Genomic DNA, 18,799 nt, shown 5'->3' on the forward strand with positions numbered 1-18,799 from the left:
GAAAGAGAATATTGAAAAAGAAAGATAGGTAAGAAGGTTGTATAGTGTTGCTTTAGAAAGTGGCTTTTTATTTATGGGGATGGTTTGAGACGAGGACGGTCTAAGGAGGTCCTAATATTTAGTGTTGCATGTGAACTAAGTAATAAAGGTTGCTCTAATTAATTGGCTCGATAAACTTTGTGGACAGTAAAATGATCTGGACCGTAGATTTTATTTGGAATAAAAATGTGTAGATGGAGGTATCTAGAAGATTGACCATCTGGTCGCGTGCATTGAGAATCAGAGGGATTTCAGGGTTTAGGCATGGCATGAATGAATATTGAAAGTGATAATTTGTATTGCTAATGTGATTGATTTTGATTTGGGGAAAAATAAGTGCCTGATTAAGTATGAGATTCTGAAGATCTGTCTTTAATGACACTTGACAAGTACCAGCTGACATGACAGCATAGCAAGAATAGTACTAAGGATTAACTTTTTAAGCTTTTTTTATATTAAAAATTTGTACGAATAGGAATATCCGTTTGGATTTGTAATTTGTAGATATTTGTTATTTAATTCGATCTCTTTCAAAGAGCTTCATCGAAGAAAGAAAAACAAATCTGATCAATTGCACTATCCTACTGTATTTTTATTTGGACCATGATAGAGCCTATTAAAATACAGAAGCATGAACAATTAATTGGATAAAAGAGGAAACACCCAAAATAATAATTTAAATTTAGCTATTGAGTTGGGTTTCCTTTTAAATGTGAGACATTCATTTAAAGATTAAAAGAATTATATTCTTCGCGTAATTTTCTAAATAGAAATTATTAAAAAAATGTGAGTAAATATCATGAATGAAATTATTAGTATTTCTCTATATGTGAGGAGCTAGTAAGCACCTAAAGTTTCAAAGATCCAACTTCTGAAAATATGTTATCAACAAAATAAATTACTCTATTCGTGAACAACCGACAATGAATTGATTGTGAATGTTGGTAAATTTGTATTGGAAAAATTCAAATTTAAACTATTAAAAAGTTAAACAAGTTTTCATACACTTTCATCACTACTCTTGAAGCACTTTTAATATATGTCTTTCTTATTCTAGCCTTTTAAAAATCACTATAGTATGACACACTATACAACCTATATGCGCACACATGCATGCAGATATTCGGCATTAAAAAGGAATCATGTCTACTAATATAAAGAAAAATTAGGAAAATTTAATTAAAAACATTTTGTTTCATCAATCACATGTAGTCACGGGGTACAAGCTTATTTAGATTAAGCTTTCTGAAAGACACTCGTGATGTTGCTTATCTTCAACTCATCACCCATTTTGATTACTTGTCATGATCGCCATCAATTTTTTGTCATTTTTTAAATTAATACTTTATCATATTAGTGTTTTGGTGTCAAACTATTACACTAAGCCTAAATTCTTTAGTAAAAGATGATAATACGAAATAATATTATAGTAAGCAGCACAAGAGTCTACGACTACAAGCAAAAACTTTCCCACTTCCCACAATAACAGTAAACAGTTGTCAAAGAATGGCAAATTCTATCGACAGGTGCATGGTGCTCCTCCACCAACAAATTTTGCAGTTAAAATTTATCCAGCTGGTTTTTCAATTCAATCGATTTTACTCTAAATTTACTACTTGTTTTTCAATGAATTTAGTAGAATACATTGTGATAAAGAAATGTGACTCAGTTCTTTTAAGCTATAATTGTTTTAAATTTATTAATTTATCAATGGTTCAATCCTTAACACAGGCCAATAAGAGCAAAATAATCAGACCTTAATGGTTTGTACTCGTCGCTGGGTTCTTGATTATCTTTGCCACAAGCTGAGCCACTCATAATGAACCAGCTTCAACACAACAGCAACCGCCGGTGTAGTTTTATTGTTCAATGATATGGCAATACCTGGAACCTGCTTTGAAGTCTATGGCCAGAATAAACTATATGTTATGCCACAATAATAATTCTATGCTCCATAAATAAAGAAAACTTGAGAACAAACACAAATTACAAGTGAAGCTTATCATAGAAACAGAAGCAGCACCATGATCATGGCTAGTAATAAATACACAAATATTTACCCCACTCTTTCTACAACAACTAGGATTGTTTTCAATTTTTATGACGGGGAGACAAGCGCTACCATGTCATAGAATGCTTGCGCGGCGACTGTATAGCTGCTCATATTTGAGTAGTTAGCAGATCTACCTAACTCTGTTAGCTGTTACAGCCCTGTTATTAGTTAGTGTGTTAAGCAAACTACTTCTATCTCTATATCGAGGCATTTGAGTAAAAAACTTAATTAAGCGCTTTTCAATGAGCGCTTATATAAGAGTTTATGTATATGGCAGCTTTTAGAATCAACTAGAAAATGAGGGTAGACTTTACAATACATAACTTTTGTGTAAGTTGTTTCTATAAGTTAATCTAAGGAGCTTATGAAAATATATTGAAAACAGCCTATAGGCATATAATGACCCCAAACACTGAAAGAGCCACGTGTAGTAGGCAAAATGCATCAAGCAGCAATATGGTTATTGATCCGGGAATCATAGGAAGGAGAGTAAGCACATAATAAAATCGAGGCTGAAGGATTATGTGCACTGAGAAGGAGCATAAGAATCAGAGGGAGGAATAAAAATTATTATGTTGAATGTGTGAATTATTTTCTTCTCATCTGAACCCTTCTCTTCTTTTCTGGGTACCATTGGTACTTCTGCTTATTGTACTAGTAGCATTGATAAGGAAATTCAAGTCAGCTTTTTTGAGCTATCATTTTGCGAATTAACAAATGTTCAATCATTTTAACTCGGAAAACTTACATTATTCAAGCCATTAGCCAAAGAGCCAGATCTCATTGGTTTGTACAAGCCATCTGATTCTTAATTAAGTTTGCCACATGCTGAGCCACCCATAATGAACCAGGCTCAGTGCAACAGAAACCATGGGTGTGGTTTTCCCGTTCAATTGACAAGGCAATACCTGGAACCTGCTTTGAGATCTGCGACCAGAATAAACTATAAGTTATGCACAATACTTCATAAACAAGGAAGAACACTTGAAAACGAACAAAAATTACAAGGAAGCTTATCAAAGAAACAGATAGCATTTCAATCAATGCTTATTACAAAAGTATTTCACTGCAAAAACTTACTCAAAAAAATCAGGAAGAAGATTTACATATCCCTTCCTGAAAGTATAAATATTTTACTAGAAAGCCTTGACTCTAACCAGATGCCTAACTCACTCAGAAAACATGAAAGATAGTGTAGAGTACACTGGAAGACCCTCTAATATCCAACTTTGGGCCGCTGGGGACCTGGGCCAATTTATTTCATCGGTTTTTCAAACTACAGATGTCCATTGTTTGAAACAATCAAAGAGAAAAGGGTAAAAAGGAAGTGCTTCGGGTATACTTCAAAAAGCAAGATCCCCAGTTTTATCTGTTGTGCACATAACTATTTTATTTTGCTATCATTGATGAAAATACCAATTGTCCAAAAAATTAATAAAGAAAAAGAAATACAATTAATATCAATAAGAGAAATAATCACTGACTGTAAATTATTATAATCATGTGTTTATAATCAATATAGTAAATTGCAAATTTACGTGCATCTGATATTTGATATTCCAATTTTCTTGATTAAACTGAAACCGGAGAAAATAAATTAAACTTTCTCGCTTTGAGTATAATTGAAGGTCCACAGCACATAATAGGGATATATGAGAAGAGGAAAGGGAAGATCAGATCATAGTTTTTGTGAAGTTCTCAACACAAACCAAATCTTCAGTTTAATGGCATGAACAGCTGTAACTGTAAGCTTACATTTTTTTAAAAAAATATTCAGCTATAAAAAATTTTCTAAAAAAACAAAGAAAAGGTTCTTCTTGCTTCAAGTTGAAAAATAGGTCCTTGCTTTTTTTATTGTTACTATGTCGAGAGAATATTTCTGCAAATTTTGTTTGATACAAAAATCTTTCTTCAATGATAAAAAAGGACACTGAACTTTAATCATTTTGGTGCACCATTTTGGTACCATAAATGATTACCAAGACTACGATAAGCATGTAATTACCCTACACACTCTGAAACTCCTTGAGATGATGCAAAAGCTTTCCAGAATCCAGATGATAATTACAGTAACCAAAATATGCAATAACATACCTCTTCAAGCATTTGAAGCGGGCCCCAGTGATCGTCAACACCAAATAAAAATGCACACTGATCCTTCCTTTCTCTTAAAAATGCCCAATCTGGTGTCTCTGCTAACTAACATAATACGCACATGGAATGACTATCAATGCAGTTTAACATTGTCTAAAATACGCAATACTAAATTTGTGTTCAGACTTCAAAATAAGATGAGTAAGCTTGAGTTCCCAAAAATACAGGAAGGTTAGGTAGAGAATCCCCCACCCTCTTAAAATAGATACACTCAAATATGAAGAAAGCCACAAGTTTTTAAAACTTATTTTGCTTCTGTGGACAGCTGAAAAGTACAGGCTACATATTAGCAAAACCAAGCAGCTGAGTTTTTTTTTTTTTACAATAGGGTAGGGCGAACATTATTATTTATTTAGGGGGAGGGGGAGGCGTTAAGCCATACATTCCTAGTGAGGATTCGAACTCAATCCTTTGGTTTACAAGACTAGACAGTCACTACTACGCTAGCACCAACGAGTTTATTAGCATACTAAGAAACTACAATGATGAAATTTGACGTTCTGCACATATCATTTCGAAAATTGAAAATTTATGGACTCCTCGGTAGACCGTTGTAGAGAAGGTTCCAAGGTGTCAGAATTGTGGCAGTGGGAAAATGTAAGAGAAAGATGAACAAAGTGCAAAGGTAAACAGAGAGAACTTGGAGAGTTTCTGGTATCTCTAATTTCTGCTTTTCATGAATGAATGAGCTGAAGTACATTCTATACTTATATAGAAGGCGGGGTCTTAAGAGACTCCACTAAGTATACTAGCAGAGACTACCTTTCATAGCATTTGAATCTGACGCCATATTCTATACTATGCTATCAGGATTGAGAAGCACAGACATAGAAGGGGGAACCATATGTGAGGATTGAGGTCTCTGTTCTCCACTTGTAAGGAGCTTGGTTTCCATAACCTTTAACACAGTCTCAAGTTTCTATCAATTTGGAATCACTAGCAGAGAGTTCTGAATCATGGGAGCCCAGGATGATTTAGAACTGATGGAAGGCAGGACGAAAGAACATAACGAAAACTTAAGGGTATGTTTGGATGAAGAACTTGGAGGGAAAGGGAGGGCTTTTTTATTTTCTAAATTAAGGAAGCTATAAAATGTTTCTAAAAATAAGTTAAGTGTGGTTGAAATGTTATATGATCATCTATCACGTTATTTTCTTAATTTTTTTAAAAATCTCAAATATACACAAAAAATAGACTTAGCCCTCTAAAACTCTCCCCTCCAAAACCCTTCATCCAAACATAACCTAAGGGTTTGAACAAGGAGCTTAGTGAGCAGCAACAATGGTTGGAGGAACTGCTGAATGGTTCAACTAGCGCATGGAAAAGAGGTCAAACGACATTTCTATGTGAAATCAAGGAGTGGCGATAGGGTGGATTTAAGGGAAGGAAGCTGGGAGGAGGGGGGGTCAATGACGAGATGAGGCATTGTGAGTGTGATGTACTTCTGCATTTTACTAGGGAAGACCTATACAGGTTGGTGTATCGTGCCAAATGATATTTCCAAGTCAATCGTGTACCAGAAAGGGAGAAGGTAGCTACAGATGTGGTTTTCTTGGAGGGATGAGCACTGAGTTGGTTCCAATGCTTGGAGGAGGAGAATGCAAATTGATTTGAAAGTTGCTAAGAAAATTACATCCTACTTACCAACTAGGTAAAAGAATCTAAAAAAATGTCATGTAACAGCAACTAAAACTTTCCCAAAAAGTGAGGTCGGTTACAAGTACATGGACCAAACAATGTTATAGTGTTTCGTTTCAAACGCTGATTCTCAAGAAAAATGTCACATGTAAACGAAAAAATGATAAATAGTAAATATAAAAGGCATATTCATAGAAAGGAAGCGATTTACCTTTTTGAATTCAGTCAAGGCCATATAGAGGACATTTCGCATGGTATGGTACTGTTAAGTTATTGAAGTTAGAGAAAATCAATACAAGAAAAGATAAAAATGTAACCTTACTGTAAAAAAAATATGAATCAGTATCATAAAACATATATATTTTATTAGTATTCCAATATAACTATATAAGAAAAGGGATCAAGAATCAGAAATGGGAAAACCACTAATTTACATGTTTAATGTGACCTAACATCGAATCCCTTCTTTCAACAGTAAAGCTAACCTGTGACAAGTGAGAGCATGCAGCCTCAACTGCATTGGCAGACCATGACTTCCCAAGGGATTTTCTGACAATAAACCTCAAAGTCTTGACTGGTAACAATCCTAACGATGCTATTAAGTAGCTAGCAGCAGCAGCTAGAATTTGTGATCTGCAATCGCATTAACCATTAGTCATTTAGAATAACATATAGAACTTTTAAATGAAAATTGTCATTAGTTAGCTTTGATGATAAGTTGATAACTGTTACCAACAACAGATAGATAATTACCAATTTTTTATACGAAATTTATGTGAAGGTTAAACTTAAAAATTGTTTTATATGTAAATTGAATCCTATGAGGTAAGAAAGAGAATGTGAACCATGTCAAAATGGTGATATCTAAACTGATAGCATCACAACTAGTTCATGTCATATCTAACAAAGAAGGCAATGTCGCAAGGGCTGTTAAATGAGCTTAGATCTCACTCTCAAAAGTTAGCTCAAAGGATGAGGTAGCCTAAACACATAAACATTGCACAGTCAAGGAACCTTGACAATGTGGGATTTAAATACAACTTCAATAGCCACCCTGACATGCAGCATGGGTCTGATCCAATTCCAACATGTCCTACAAAATCCGGCTTTGATACCATGTTAAATGGGTTTGATCTCACTCCCCAAAAGCTAGCTCAAAGGAGGAGGGAGCCCAAATACATATATACATTGCACATCCCAAAAACCTAGAAACCTTGACAACGTGAGACTCAAATACAACTTCAATGACTTTGAGGGGGAGATGTCAAACTTACTGTGCAATTTTTGCAATAATTAACTGTGCTGTTGAGTTTGGGTTTAATGTTAAAAATGGATAAAGTCCAACGCAGTATTTCACCTGCAGAACTCTCAGAATAGCAAGCAGAAAGTTTATGAAGATCAGAAACTATGGACGGGTGGTATGATAGGTTCATGCTTAATTAAAAATGTAGAATTCCAATCACCTTCTCTAGAGACTTCTTGAACATTTCAATAGATATGTATGAACCAATAGAGTGCCCAACCTGGTAAGAAAACTCTAAATTAGTTATCAAAACGTCATTTCAGTAAATGATATTGAACTTTTCTATAAGCAGAACAATTTTTGGATAAAACAAGTTTTACGTAAAATAATTTGCAGCAAAGATGATAAAAAATAGATCAGTTTGCAGCAAATTGGTGTTGTGGTTCATACAACTCCGCAAATCAGAATGACACTGGAGAAAAATATTGGAGGTTTTTGATGTAAAAGAACCCACCAGTATTATAGGAATCTTGATATTTTGCAGTTCCTCTCTGATAAAATCAATCTACAAAAATACGGAAATGAATATTATGGTAACATATCAACACACTGTAAAAAGTACACTTATCTAAATCAAAAATGGAGAAAAATGGCAAGCATAAAAGTATTCCAGCTACACCAGAAAATAGATACAGGAACACAGTGATTTGAATATGAGGAAATATAAACTTGCTAACCCAAAGTAGTAGTAGTACTGCATTGTTACATACTACAATAAACAATTACATAACAATAATTCTTATTTTAGGTTTGGCTACACATTCCAATAGAACTCAATTCTGCCACTGTTCCCATACCATTCATACTATACATAGATAAATCAACAAATCTGCATAGAAGTACAGAAAATGGATGATTTCAAATTAAGCTCTTCTGGTTACTAAATTTATTAAACTTTTTGTAGTACTTATGCTCCCAATGTACAGTATGCTATCGCCAACAAGTAAATGAGTATTCAAAAACCATCTATCAAACTACCTAATACTAAAACCAGCCAATGATATATGAAGATGAAAACAGCTAGCATTATATTACCTTATGATCGATTTGCTCTTCTAAAGAGAACAATCTTCCATGCTCCCAATCCTAGTAAGAAAAGTGTGTAAAAACAGCACACCAACGCAACTGACATATCAAACAAAGCAAAACGTACGTACCTTTCGTGAGTGAGAGACATGGCCAATAGCTGATAGATGACAAATTAAACACGAATAGTAAGCATATAGTAGTAAATCAGAGTTCCACACCACATTATAAGTAATCATTAAGAAATAACTACCTTTACTTACCTGTGATAGATGCAGTTCCCCCAAGAAGCTCATATAGAAATTCCACAAAGTCCTTGTAGAATAAAACAACACCTGCAATAACCAAAGACACCAAACGCCACAACTTTAAATTAAATATAACATTGAAAATATAATCGCCAACCACATGAAACATTCGAAGCCACACCTGGATTTCCGGGAACAAACAGAACATGCAAACTTGGAGCATCAGCTTGTATCTCCAGTATTTCAGAGGTGTAACTAAATAAAATTACAAAATTACTGATAAATTATAAAATTAAAATAAAACTATAAAATGACACATAAATTATAAAATTAAAATTAAAACCTTGACAAGCTGCATAATCGAAAATTGGCACGTTTTCTATCCTTAGCAAGCAAACTATCATCTACACCCATGTCCTTGTTCAAGCACCTTGCACTAAACCTAGTTCTATAAGACAAAACTGTGAGAATGAAAGTTTGTAGGTTAAATTAAAGGAATCGAAGTAGCAGGGAAATCTTATAGCTTACATTACGGGTAATTTTGAATCGCGCGTGTATGCTATCTCAGAAGCTAAAATGATCGGGTGGAAGTGGTTCGGTGTTTTTATAAGCATTGAAAATGTGAAGGATTAGTTTTAGTTATTGCAAGACGAGGGACCATTTCTGAGCTTAACATCTGGAATTGCTAGTTAACTCATTTCTATAAACTACACTGCAACAAACAAGTATATAATTTTATTTTTTTTTTATTAAAAAGAAAAGGCGAATATCGAAAATAAAGAGATTTTTTCAAAAGAGGTTAAAGGACAGATAATTAGTAATAAGTTGCTAACACATTATAAAAAAAAATTAAAAGAAGTTATGCAATATTTTAGTTCAAGGAGTATTAATATTTTTATAAAATAGACCGTAAATTGACGATTTTTAATTATTGATTCAAAATTAAATAGATAGATATATATAAAAAATAATTTAGTTAATTTTAATAGCTATTATATTTTAAATAAAATTTTAATGGATTGAGGAATTTCTTTTTACAAAGAAGATACTTATGAACATTAATTTATTTCTAACATTTTCAACTACTGTGTGCATATTTTCTACGTCTATTGTGTTGAGGAATTTAAAATATTATTTCGTGAATGTCAAATAAAAATTAGATATGCTTCGGTCATTTTTATATACGATTTTATTTGGACGGAAAAGTTCGAGGAAGTTAACAACTTCATCTAATCAAATCAGTACTAGTTCAACTTACTTGGATAGTTATCCTGTAATGTTTTTGGTGACATGTACTAGAATAAATTATTAATGAACCATTTTTTCCTTATCAATAAGTTATAAGTTACAAACGAATCCTTCAATTTTATTTCGTCTCGCCGCTGCGACGAGGCCAAATTTCATGAAGAGTGATGACAAACACATAATGATAAAAACCGGTAAACAGTTTTTGTTATACAACATGGTTGCTTAGTTGGCTCAACAACCCTTCTCTTCGTGAACAAGTCAATGCTATATTAAATCATCTTACTACAGTGAAACCATTAATTAATTAATCTAGCATTCTAGCCAATTGCACTCTTTTTAATCTGCCCCAACATTTTCTTCCTTTTATTTGTAAACATTATTACACTGAATTCGCATTAAAATAGATATTCATTCCGTTTCAAAAAAAAAAAGCTTAATATTTAAAATATTTTGTATTTATTTAAATTTCAATCACTCAAATAAATATCAGTTTTTTTAATTCACGAGTGTTAGGAAAATCATTGATAAAAAAAGTAAATTTTACTCATTTAAAATAAAAGGTTATAAAGTGAGTTGATCAATTATTGATATTATTACTACATGTTATATATGTGATCATAATATCAATCATTCATTTGATGATCAATTGTTCACTTTATTAAAATATAATTTTAATTTTTTATCTTTTATTTAATATATGTTTTGGTGCTTCATTTTTTTTATTTATTTATCATTTATCTTGTACTTAATAATCATTTTAATCATGTATGTGTCTATAATATCAACAATTCATTTAACTTGTACTTAATAATCATTTTATTTATTTATTTATCATTTATCTTGTACTTAATAATCATATTAGTCATGTATGTGTCTATAATATCAACAATTCATTATCTTTCGCAAAACACTAATAAAGAAATTGAATTTAACTCATTTAAAGTAAAAAATTGTTAAAGTGAGTTGATCAATTGTTGATATTATAGCCACACATGATTGATCATGTATGTGTCTATAATATCAACAATTCATTTGAACATCAACTGTTGATGTTATTTACTTAATTAAAATATAATTTTAACTTTTTTATCTTTTATTTAATATCTATTTTGACCTTTTATCTTTTCTTAATTCATTTTGATAATTAATATTTTAGTTTAGTAATTTATTTTGTACTAAATAATCATTTTAATTATTTATTTTTTATAAAATTATACAAATTAACTATTTTATTAAGAATTAAAGCGAAAACTACATAAAAGATAGATGACAAAAAAAAATATTAAATAAAAAATAAATAATGAAAATTACGTCACACCCAAGAAATTAAATAACATAATCAAAGAGAAGAGAGTATATCTCTTGAAAAACGTATACGAGTATATCTCCCTATGTTGGACGGGCCTTGATTCTGGCAATGTGACACTTATTTTAGATATTAAAATTTCAACAACTCCAATATTAAGAAGAGGATTGGAGTAAAAAAAAAGTAGAATATATTTTTAAAGACAAATTCTATTGTATTATTAAAAAAAGTGTGTAATAAATACTTTGATCAGTGATTTTTTTTCTATTTTATCTACATATGTATTACTATAGTATTTATTAAAGTTAATGAAATTCATAATTTTAGTAAATTTATTTATTTAATTTTAATAATTAAATACATTATTTCGTATAAAATAATAAATTAAATTAATAAAAAAAGGTCATTGAATTCATTTATTGATGATATTAAATCTAAAATATAATTCATTTATTGATGACGTATCATTCAACTATTAGTGATTTAATTTAATGGTTACATGTTAATTTTCAAATATACCATAGAAATATCTATTTTCAAGAGATGCAATGTATATTGTTATCAAAATTATGGGTGTGGTTGTTTAAGATTTTTTCATGAAAAAATATATATATTTTTTAAATTAAAAATCATTTTCTATTATTTAAATAGTGTTTGTTTCAAATTTTTAAAAACAATTTTTTTATTAAAAATAAAAAGTTAAAAATAATAGATTGTTGTCACATTTATCTCTTACAACAAGTGAGGGAGAAAGATGACATAAAATTAAAAAACACTAAACTTAATGAGTATATGTCAATTTTTACTTGGGGTTTCTTCATCAATTTTCATTAAATGGGTTTACCCCTTCACTCGTGTGACCGTTTTTCTCCTTGCATGTCACTTTCTTTAGGTTTCCATAGAGTAAGTTTTATTCTTTTTTTCAATTTATTCGTTTTTTGTTGTTTATATGCCTTTTATTTGAGTGATTTTATTTTTACATTATTCACATGTTGATACAATTTTTTTTGTTTCTTTTGTGTGTTTATTTATTGCTTTTGTGTATTTATTTATTATTTTTTTATGAATACTTAAGGTACATTATTCAATTTAAAAATGTATTTAAAAATAAATTAAACTAATAAATTTTGAAGTGACCAAATTAAAATATTTCAATGGTTTTCAGAACAAATGATTTTGATATTGAAACCTAGATAGAAAATATTTTATCAAGTACTAACTAATAATGTCTTAGTATCGATAATTAAACTATGACGACATGTTTATCAGGTTTGGAGTTGAAAATTTGGTTAACGGTAGATTATTTGTGAATTGTGTTTAAACATGTGATTTAACTTTTTTGTTGACTTAAATATCAATTAAAATGACAAATAAAAATAAAAAAATATGCGAATTTTGTTGAGTATGGTGAGAGAATTGTCGCAAGATGAGATAACGAGAAAACATAACCATTTATAAAATTTGCATTGAAGAAATAGAACGCGTAATAGGGCAAACATCAATGTGGTTATTACTGCATCCAATCGAACATGATGATATAGAGGTAGAAAGTAATTGATAAAAGAAAGAGACAGATAAACATAACACATAAAAACAAAGAGAAATTAGTGTATTTAAAAAAGTCATATTATTTATTTTATAGTTAAAAAAACACTTTTATAAAATTGTACACAAATATATTAAAAATTATTTTTATGATAATAAACAAATGAGAATCAAAAAATCATTTTTAAATAAATCCCTAAAAATTTTAAATGAATTTTTTTTAATTTAAATTCAAACAAATACATTATAAATCTATTTTTAGGAGGTGAAATATATTATCGTATACAAAAAAGCCATAATTGTATAATCTACGCTATACTCTTAAATGACGGAAATGGCCTTATTTGTATGAATGAGTGCATTAACTGCCAAGCGGTGAATCCATATGACAGAAATGGGTCTATATGAGCAAAAGAAAGAAGGATAGCCAAAGAGAAAGAGCACAAGCAAGCAAGAGTAGCGTCTAAGATTGAAGAATACCAAAGCAAAGCGTACGTGGCAAGAAATTCAATCCCGCGTAATTCCTCTCTTCTTTTACTATCTTACTTTTCTATATAAAGAAAAGTAAAACAAAAATAATTAATGCGTTATTCCTTCCACTTCCTTTATATATACACATCATACTCATTTTTGTGATCTGACTTATCTTTTTTTATTTTCAATGCTTCTTCTTCATCTCTTCCACATAATTTTTTTAAGTTTTTTCAAAGTTTAATTTGGACTTGTCAATTTTCCTTAGCACTTCACACAAAGCGGTTCGATTTCTGACTCTGTCAAACGTTGGACTTATTAATCAACCGAAGGTAAATGCTGAATAAAATATCTTTATGATTTTTTGTTTCTGTTTTGTAGAATTCAGAATTTTGATGGATTGTTGTTTTTTATATTCTAGGGGTCGGAAATGTTAGGGGATTTCGTTACTCGTTGTCTTATGTAAGTATATACTTTCTTTTTTGTGATTTAAAGAGATTAATTAATATGTTACTGTTATTGTTATGTCTAAAACTTTTCAATCATTTTGAATTTCAGATTGCTTTTGGGATATGCATACCCTGGATTTGAATGCTATAAAACAGTGGAAAGAAACAGGGTTGAAATGGATGAACTTCGTTTCTGGTGTCAATACTGGTATAATAATGTTGGGTTAAAATAATAACAATTCACCTTCTTATTTGATTTAATTAGTGACATTAAGATTACATAATAAGATTATTACACTGAAATTTTGGATTGTTTAAAGTAGAAAAAATGGATAAAGACCTTTAGTAATGATTAAGAATCATAAAAAACAAGTCATTGAGTTTGTGCCAAGAAACGGATCTGCTTTTTATAATAGCAAAATCGTGGTCAATAGCTTAAAAAGCGGTTCAAACATTGAACCGAATCATGTGCTTCTTTATCAGCATGTTTGTTTAGTATTCATTTTATAAGCCCTTTACTTGTCATGTAGAAATTATATGGTACGATGATAGTGTCTGCTAAAAATTTATGTTGAATTCTCATAAATCATTGTTTGATTTAAGAGCTAGTGCCTCTGATTTATGTTTTTGTGCATTTTTCAATCTGCAGGATAATTGTAGCTTTTTTCACAGTACTGGAAAAGTTTGCAGATGTAGTTATTGGATGGTGAGTGCTTGAGTTTTAAGCCATTGTATATTGTTTAATTTTGATATATAGATTTGTGCAATAAATTAATACTGAACCTTTATGAAGGCTTCCCTTGTATGGAGAATTGAAGCTTGCCCTCTTTATTTACATGTGGTATCCCAAAACAAAGGTAACAACGTCATTAGATGAATTTAATTCATATAGTGTAAAGATTTTTTTACACTGTTGTCAATTGTAATTGTTAGATTATATAGGCAACGTATAACTTTTTACATATACCATTGCTGTAATTTGTTGTCTGTTGATAGTGTAAACTTTTTATTCAGACAAGACAAGACACTTTATCAAAATTTAACTGTTTAACATATACTCTTTTTTCTCAATGATTTTCTTGTTTGATTTCTTTTCATTTTACCAAGAAAGGTGAAAGTCATGTTTAATCTTCAGATAGTTGATGACATAAATGTTGGTTGATGCAGGGGACAGGGTATGTTTATAATAAAGTGTTGCGACCATATGTATCTAAGAATGAAATTGACTTTGACAAGAAGTTCCAAGAGTGGAGAGTTAGGGGATGGGATTTAGCAATATTTTACTGGCAAAATTGCACTGAGTTGGGGCAATCTGCATTTTTTCAAGTTTTTGATCACTTGGCTGCTCAATCCAAGAGATTTTCCGGCAAAACCTCCTCTAAGGTAGTAGCAACCTCTCAACCATTTCAAAATTGACTAATTCGTTGTTGTTAATAAACAAAGTTACATGTTGCGACTGAAAAAGGTTTCAAAATTGTATACTAAGAAAATGAACAAAAACTATTCATTGAGGTCACAATCACAGAACAAGCATAGTAGTTACATTCATTTGACTATAAATTTTAAATCATTGTTTGTGATTTTTTTAATGTTTAAATCCCTGTTACTAGTACTGTTACTAAGGATAATATTACGTTGCAGAAAAAAGATGGAAAGGGTCCTGTTCCTAGTGCCCCACCATTGCCTGAAATACGATCAGCTTTGTTTGATATCCAACAAAATGATTTCTTGGGCCGCAAGAAGAAGTAGGGACCTCCAAAGTCCAACTAACTCCATATACAGTGATCCAGCCCAATCTGAGAGCCTGGACCAGATCATGGTGAAAACGTGGAAGCACAATAGGCCCAATGTAACATTTTTGTACATACATTGCTAATGCTTAAATTGACCCAAAAAAGAATCGCTGATGCTTACTACTTGCAAATTACTTAGCATAATAACAACGTGCTGCTGAAGATTGTTTTGTCTATATCCCTTACCTTTTGAAACAGTTTCCATTGTGACTTGTGATTAGATGATTATTCTTTTACCACCATTGTTGTTCGTGTAGAACTGAATTTAGATCTCTTAAACAATATATCCTTTTATGAAGGAAAAAAAAAAACATAATTGGAATCAGTAACAATTAAAAAAAATATTATTATTTTATTCATTTCCACTTTGATTTTGAGGCCATAACAATTGAGAGGCATATTCAAAACTATACAAACTCTTAAAAGTGAAAGGAAAAAAAATTGAGAAATATATTATATATTTTTCAATATTGAAATCAATCTAAGACAAATCAAGGGACCACAAAATAAGGGTCCATCATCCATTATAAGGGTGGTGCTACGTTCTTACTTGGCCACTGAAAGCGTGAAGTATTCGACGGAAAATCCGGGTCAAACCCGAAACCAGATTGTGACAGAAGGTGCTGAGACTGTGGCAAAGGCGGCGGAGGAAGTTAGGGGCGGTGGAATTTCCGGGAGAAGAGGACATAGGCTGAAGGTAAGCCCAAGCAGCTTGCTTAACAAGACGATTGCGGATTGAGATCTCGTAGCCGGAGTTAATTGCGGCGGATGAGGCGGATGAGGCGGTTGGAGAATTGATGGCGGTGTGAGGAGAAGGGAGCATGTCTTTGAGTGATGTGTATGAAGTGAAAGGGGATTTGAGTAAAAATAGCTCTAAATCTAAGCTTGAGGTTCGCATGGGTGGTTTTGTTGCTGGAGGGGGGAGTTTGTTGGGTGTCACCGCCGATATGGAGTTGTGGCGGCGGATAAGTGGTGACGGAGATTCTAACGGTGGATTGGTGGTTGAGGTGACGGCGTTGGTTGTAAAGTCGTACATGGTTTTCGACAGTAGAGGGATTGACGGCGTCGTCGCGAGAAACGCGCAGTTGGAACGGAATGCAAAAAAAGTGAGGAAAATATGTGTACTCTACAACATAAAAATAATTGAATAAATATTAATATAGAAAATAAAAAAGCTGTCTTTGTCATTGTTCCATTATTGTTTTATATTTTTAATTTTGTCTTTATATTTTTTCTTCCATAATTCAGATTCTCCATCTCCGCTCCAAGTTCAACCAATCCAAAATCAAGGCTATAATATTATTTATTAATATATTGTATTGAATATTACTGTTGCCTTTTTTTCTTAAAAAAAATTTGTTGGCTTCTGTTTCTTAATTGTTTGGCAGTAAAATAAAGTGGAAGGAAGTAAAGTAAAGAAAGAGTAAGGATGGCATTGGATAAATTTTGAGAAGGGTAAAAGAGTTTGGGTAGGCTAATCTATAATTGTTGTCTCTCTATTTGCAATATGAAAAAATATCGGTAACCGTGCCCTTAAAAGTATCAATACTAGTATATATATATATATAACATAATAAATAAATAAAGAGTGTATTTATATATATGTGCGGAGCCCTTAAAAGTATCAATACTAGTATATATATATATAACATAATAAATAAATAAAGAGTGTATTTATATATGTGCGGAGCCGAGTGAGTATTATAGTATATATACTCTAACTCCTATTTTCTAAATCATGTGTGGATGTTTATCCAAATCATTGTTGGATTTTTTTTCTTCCAGACACCCGTTAAATATGAGTATAGTTACCATCTCCAAAAAAGCAAAAGAAAAAAAAGAGAATAGAAAGTAAAAATATTTTGTTGTTTGCTATAGAAGAGAGAGTAGAAGAAAAGAAATGTCAAAATTTTCTATTTTATAATTTGGTTGGATGTGAGTGAAAAAAAAAAAGAAACGTATATTAATGAAATGATCAAAATATTCACAGTCTTTATTTTAATTTGATATTTTTATATTTTTTTCAAGAAAAAGTGTTTTTCCTCCTTTAAGAATCTAAAAGTTTAGTGCTATAAAAATATTAAAATGGAACAAAAATTTTATATGACTACAAAAATATCAAACTTTTTATTAATTTTGTGTTTATCTTTCACTCATAATTCAGATTCTTTCTTTCAAACAATTCAAAATCAAAGATGTAATGTTTTTTTATACAAAATGAAGGTGTACTATTATGATCTATTTGGTGGATATGAGGTAATATAGCTGTTATATTATATCTCAATTAATTGTTTGATAGATTGATGAAATATAATAAATTATTTTTCAATACTATCATATTATATTTTTTTAATTAAAAAAGCTATCTTAAATATGAGATGATTTAGAAATAGCGAGATACGATAATAACAATAATTTACTCAATTATTTTTAAAAAATTTAATTTAAAATATATAAACTTGAAATATAATAAAATATAAATTAAAAAAATAGAAGACGATAAATTTAAAAATAAAATATTGATAATTAATATAAAAAATAACATAGGATTATATGATTTGAGTAATTTTGTTATTTAAATAATCTAATATATTATTATTCAACATTATAAAAATACAAATATTCATTTAAATTTTTAAAATAAATATAATTTTTTAACAAGCGTAAATTTTTATATTTATTTATATATAATATATGTCATATTTTTATCTAATTTATCTAATAAATAAATAAATTATTTGATTATTTGTGTTTTAAAAAAAATGTAAATTATTTATTGAATAGTGCGAATGAATGTTTGTAGTACCAGTAATTTTTTTTTGGTATTTTTTTATTAATTTAAAATAGAATTAAATATAATTTTATTTTTATAAATATATCAAATTTTATTTTTAATCTCTTTGAATATTTTCTTCAACAACGTCCTCTAAATATTTCTCAGTCATAAAATTAGCTTTTATTGTTAAATGAAATAAATAAAAATAAACATGGCATGTACTTTTTTAAGTTAGGTGGCTTTACCTATTGCACTAAATAATAATTAATTAAATAACTAAAATTTTAAATTAAAAACTTAAAACCCTAAATAAACTAAAAGTCGTATTTTTCCAATGTCCATATCACACAGTTTAAATTTTGAAGGTGAATATTAGATTTACTTTTCTAACTGTACTAGCATCACTTGAATTTAATAGTAAATACTGGAATGTTTTTTTAATAGTAAATATACTAACTAAGTATATGATATATAGCAGCATCCATACTCCCTAATCCTATATTGCTATCATTTATATCTCAATTTGCAATTTATCTTCGATTTCGTTTCACTTGTTTTCCCACCTCACACTCACTCACTCATTCATTCATGACTTGCTCTGCTTCTTCTCTCCTATCTCCAAACCCTAACATCCTCTTCTCTCCCAAATTCACTTCTCCACCTCTTTCTTCCCTCTCCATCCCCAATGTCTCCAATTCTCTTCACAAATTGCGCACTTCCCTTCCTCTCTCTCTTTCCATCAACCGCTCT

The 18,799-nt window shown here is 30.4% G+C and overlaps 4 protein-coding genes across 7 annotated transcripts in view; 2 read left to right on the top strand and 2 right to left on the bottom strand.

Annotated features, from left to right (window-relative positions):
• Positions 1-1,717: 1,717 nt before the first annotated feature.
• Positions 1,718-9,180, bottom strand: LOC101498373 (uncharacterized). Of its 2 annotated transcripts, XM_004494178.3 has the most exons (14): positions 8,990-9,177; positions 8,805-8,909; positions 8,643-8,716; positions 8,477-8,548; positions 8,345-8,373; positions 8,223-8,273; positions 7,642-7,692; positions 7,348-7,407; positions 7,159-7,241; positions 6,370-6,517; positions 6,096-6,146; positions 4,187-4,291; positions 2,841-3,019; positions 1,718-1,942 (listed from the first exon to the last, which is right to left on the bottom strand). In XM_004494178.3, exons 1-13 carry the CDS (start codon positions 9,073-9,075, stop codon positions 2,873-2,875), a joined length of 1,062 nt encoding a protein of 353 aa, XP_004494235.1. In that variant the 5' UTR covers positions 9,076-9,177; the 3' UTR covers positions 1,718-1,942; positions 2,841-2,872. The 2 variants fall into 2 exon arrangements, with proteins under 2 accessions (XP_004494235.1, XP_073222318.1); XM_073366217.1 differs by lacking the exon at positions 4,187-4,291 and having other exon boundaries at positions 8,990-9,180.
• Positions 9,181-12,935: 3,755 nt separating this feature from the next.
• Positions 12,936-15,515, top strand: LOC101499038 (HVA22-like protein j). 2 transcript variants are annotated; one of them, XM_004494181.4, is made up of 8 exons: positions 12,936-13,077; positions 13,300-13,363; positions 13,453-13,493; positions 13,590-13,688; positions 14,130-14,186; positions 14,274-14,337; positions 14,648-14,863; positions 15,122-15,515. In XM_004494181.4, exons 3-8 carry the CDS (start codon positions 13,462-13,464, stop codon positions 15,227-15,229), a joined length of 576 nt encoding a protein of 191 aa, XP_004494238.1. In that variant the 5' UTR covers positions 12,936-13,077; positions 13,300-13,363; positions 13,453-13,461; the 3' UTR covers positions 15,230-15,515. The 2 variants fall into 2 exon arrangements, with proteins under 2 accessions (XP_004494238.1, XP_073222865.1); XM_073366764.1 differs by having other exon boundaries at positions 13,033-13,051.
• Positions 14,955-16,465, bottom strand: LOC101498714 (uncharacterized). The gene is made up of 2 exons (XM_004494179.4): positions 15,824-16,465; positions 14,955-15,561 (listed from the first exon to the last, which is right to left on the bottom strand). Exons 1-2 carry the CDS (start codon positions 16,307-16,309, stop codon positions 15,499-15,501), a joined length of 549 nt encoding a protein of 182 aa, XP_004494236.2. The 5' UTR covers positions 16,310-16,465; the 3' UTR covers positions 14,955-15,498.
• A 2,083-nt stretch (positions 16,466-18,548) lies between these two features.
• LOC101499562 (2-Cys peroxiredoxin BAS1, chloroplastic) overlaps positions 18,549-18,799 on the top strand; it is a 3,209-nt gene continuing 2,958 nt past the window's right edge. Inside the window, exon 1 of one of the 2 annotated variants that reach the window (XM_004494182.4) lies at positions 18,549-18,799. This exon is cut by the window's right edge and continues 78 nt beyond it. In XM_004494182.4, coding sequence (XP_004494239.1) covers positions 18,638-18,799 — 162 coding nt within the window. In that variant the 5' untranslated portion in view covers positions 18,549-18,637. The other variant, XM_073366082.1, reaches the window with a different exon arrangement.

The sequence above is a fragment of the Cicer arietinum genome, chromosome 3 (genome assembly GCF_000331145.2).
Source record: "Cicer arietinum cultivar CDC Frontier isolate Library 1 chromosome 3, Cicar.CDCFrontier_v2.0, whole genome shotgun sequence".
In the NCBI taxonomy this organism is placed as follows: Eukaryota; Viridiplantae; Streptophyta; class Magnoliopsida; order Fabales; family Fabaceae; genus Cicer; species Cicer arietinum.

What these genes read in the sequence shown, in the direction of transcription:
- LOC101498373 (XM_004494178.3), bottom strand. Translation starts at nt 9,075, where the DNA reads ATGCTTATAAAAACACCGAACCACTTCCACCCGATCATTTTAGCTTCT. An exon ending in CGATTATGCAGCTTGTCAAG is followed by an intron (nt 8,717 to 8,804) that starts GTTTTAATTTTA and finishes AATTTTATTTAG; the next exon opens with TTACACCTCTGAAATACTGG. An exon ending in TCAAGAAGTCTCTAGAGAAG is followed by an intron (nt 7,242 to 7,347) that starts GTGATTGGAATT and finishes AGAGTTCTGCAG; the next exon opens with GTGAAATACTGCGTTGGACT.
- LOC101499038 (XM_004494181.4), top strand. Translation starts at nt 13,462, where the DNA reads ATGTTAGGGGATTTCGTTACTCGTTGTCTTAT. An exon ending in TTCGTTACTCGTTGTCTTAT is followed by an intron (nt 13,494 to 13,589) that starts GTAAGTATATAC and finishes TTTGAATTTCAG; the next exon opens with ATTGCTTTTGGGATATGCAT. An exon ending in CCGGCAAAACCTCCTCTAAG is followed by an intron (nt 14,864 to 15,121) that starts GTAGTAGCAACC and finishes ATTACGTTGCAG; the next exon opens with AAAAAAGATGGAAAGGGTCC.
- LOC101498714 (XM_004494179.4), bottom strand. Translation starts at nt 16,309, where the DNA reads ATGTACGACTTTACAACCAACGCCGTCACCTCAACCACCAATCCACCG. An exon ending in TTCACGCTTTCAGTGGCCAA is followed by an intron (nt 15,562 to 15,823) that starts GTAAGAACGTAG and finishes CCTTCATAAAAG; the next exon opens with GATATATTGTTTAAGAGATC.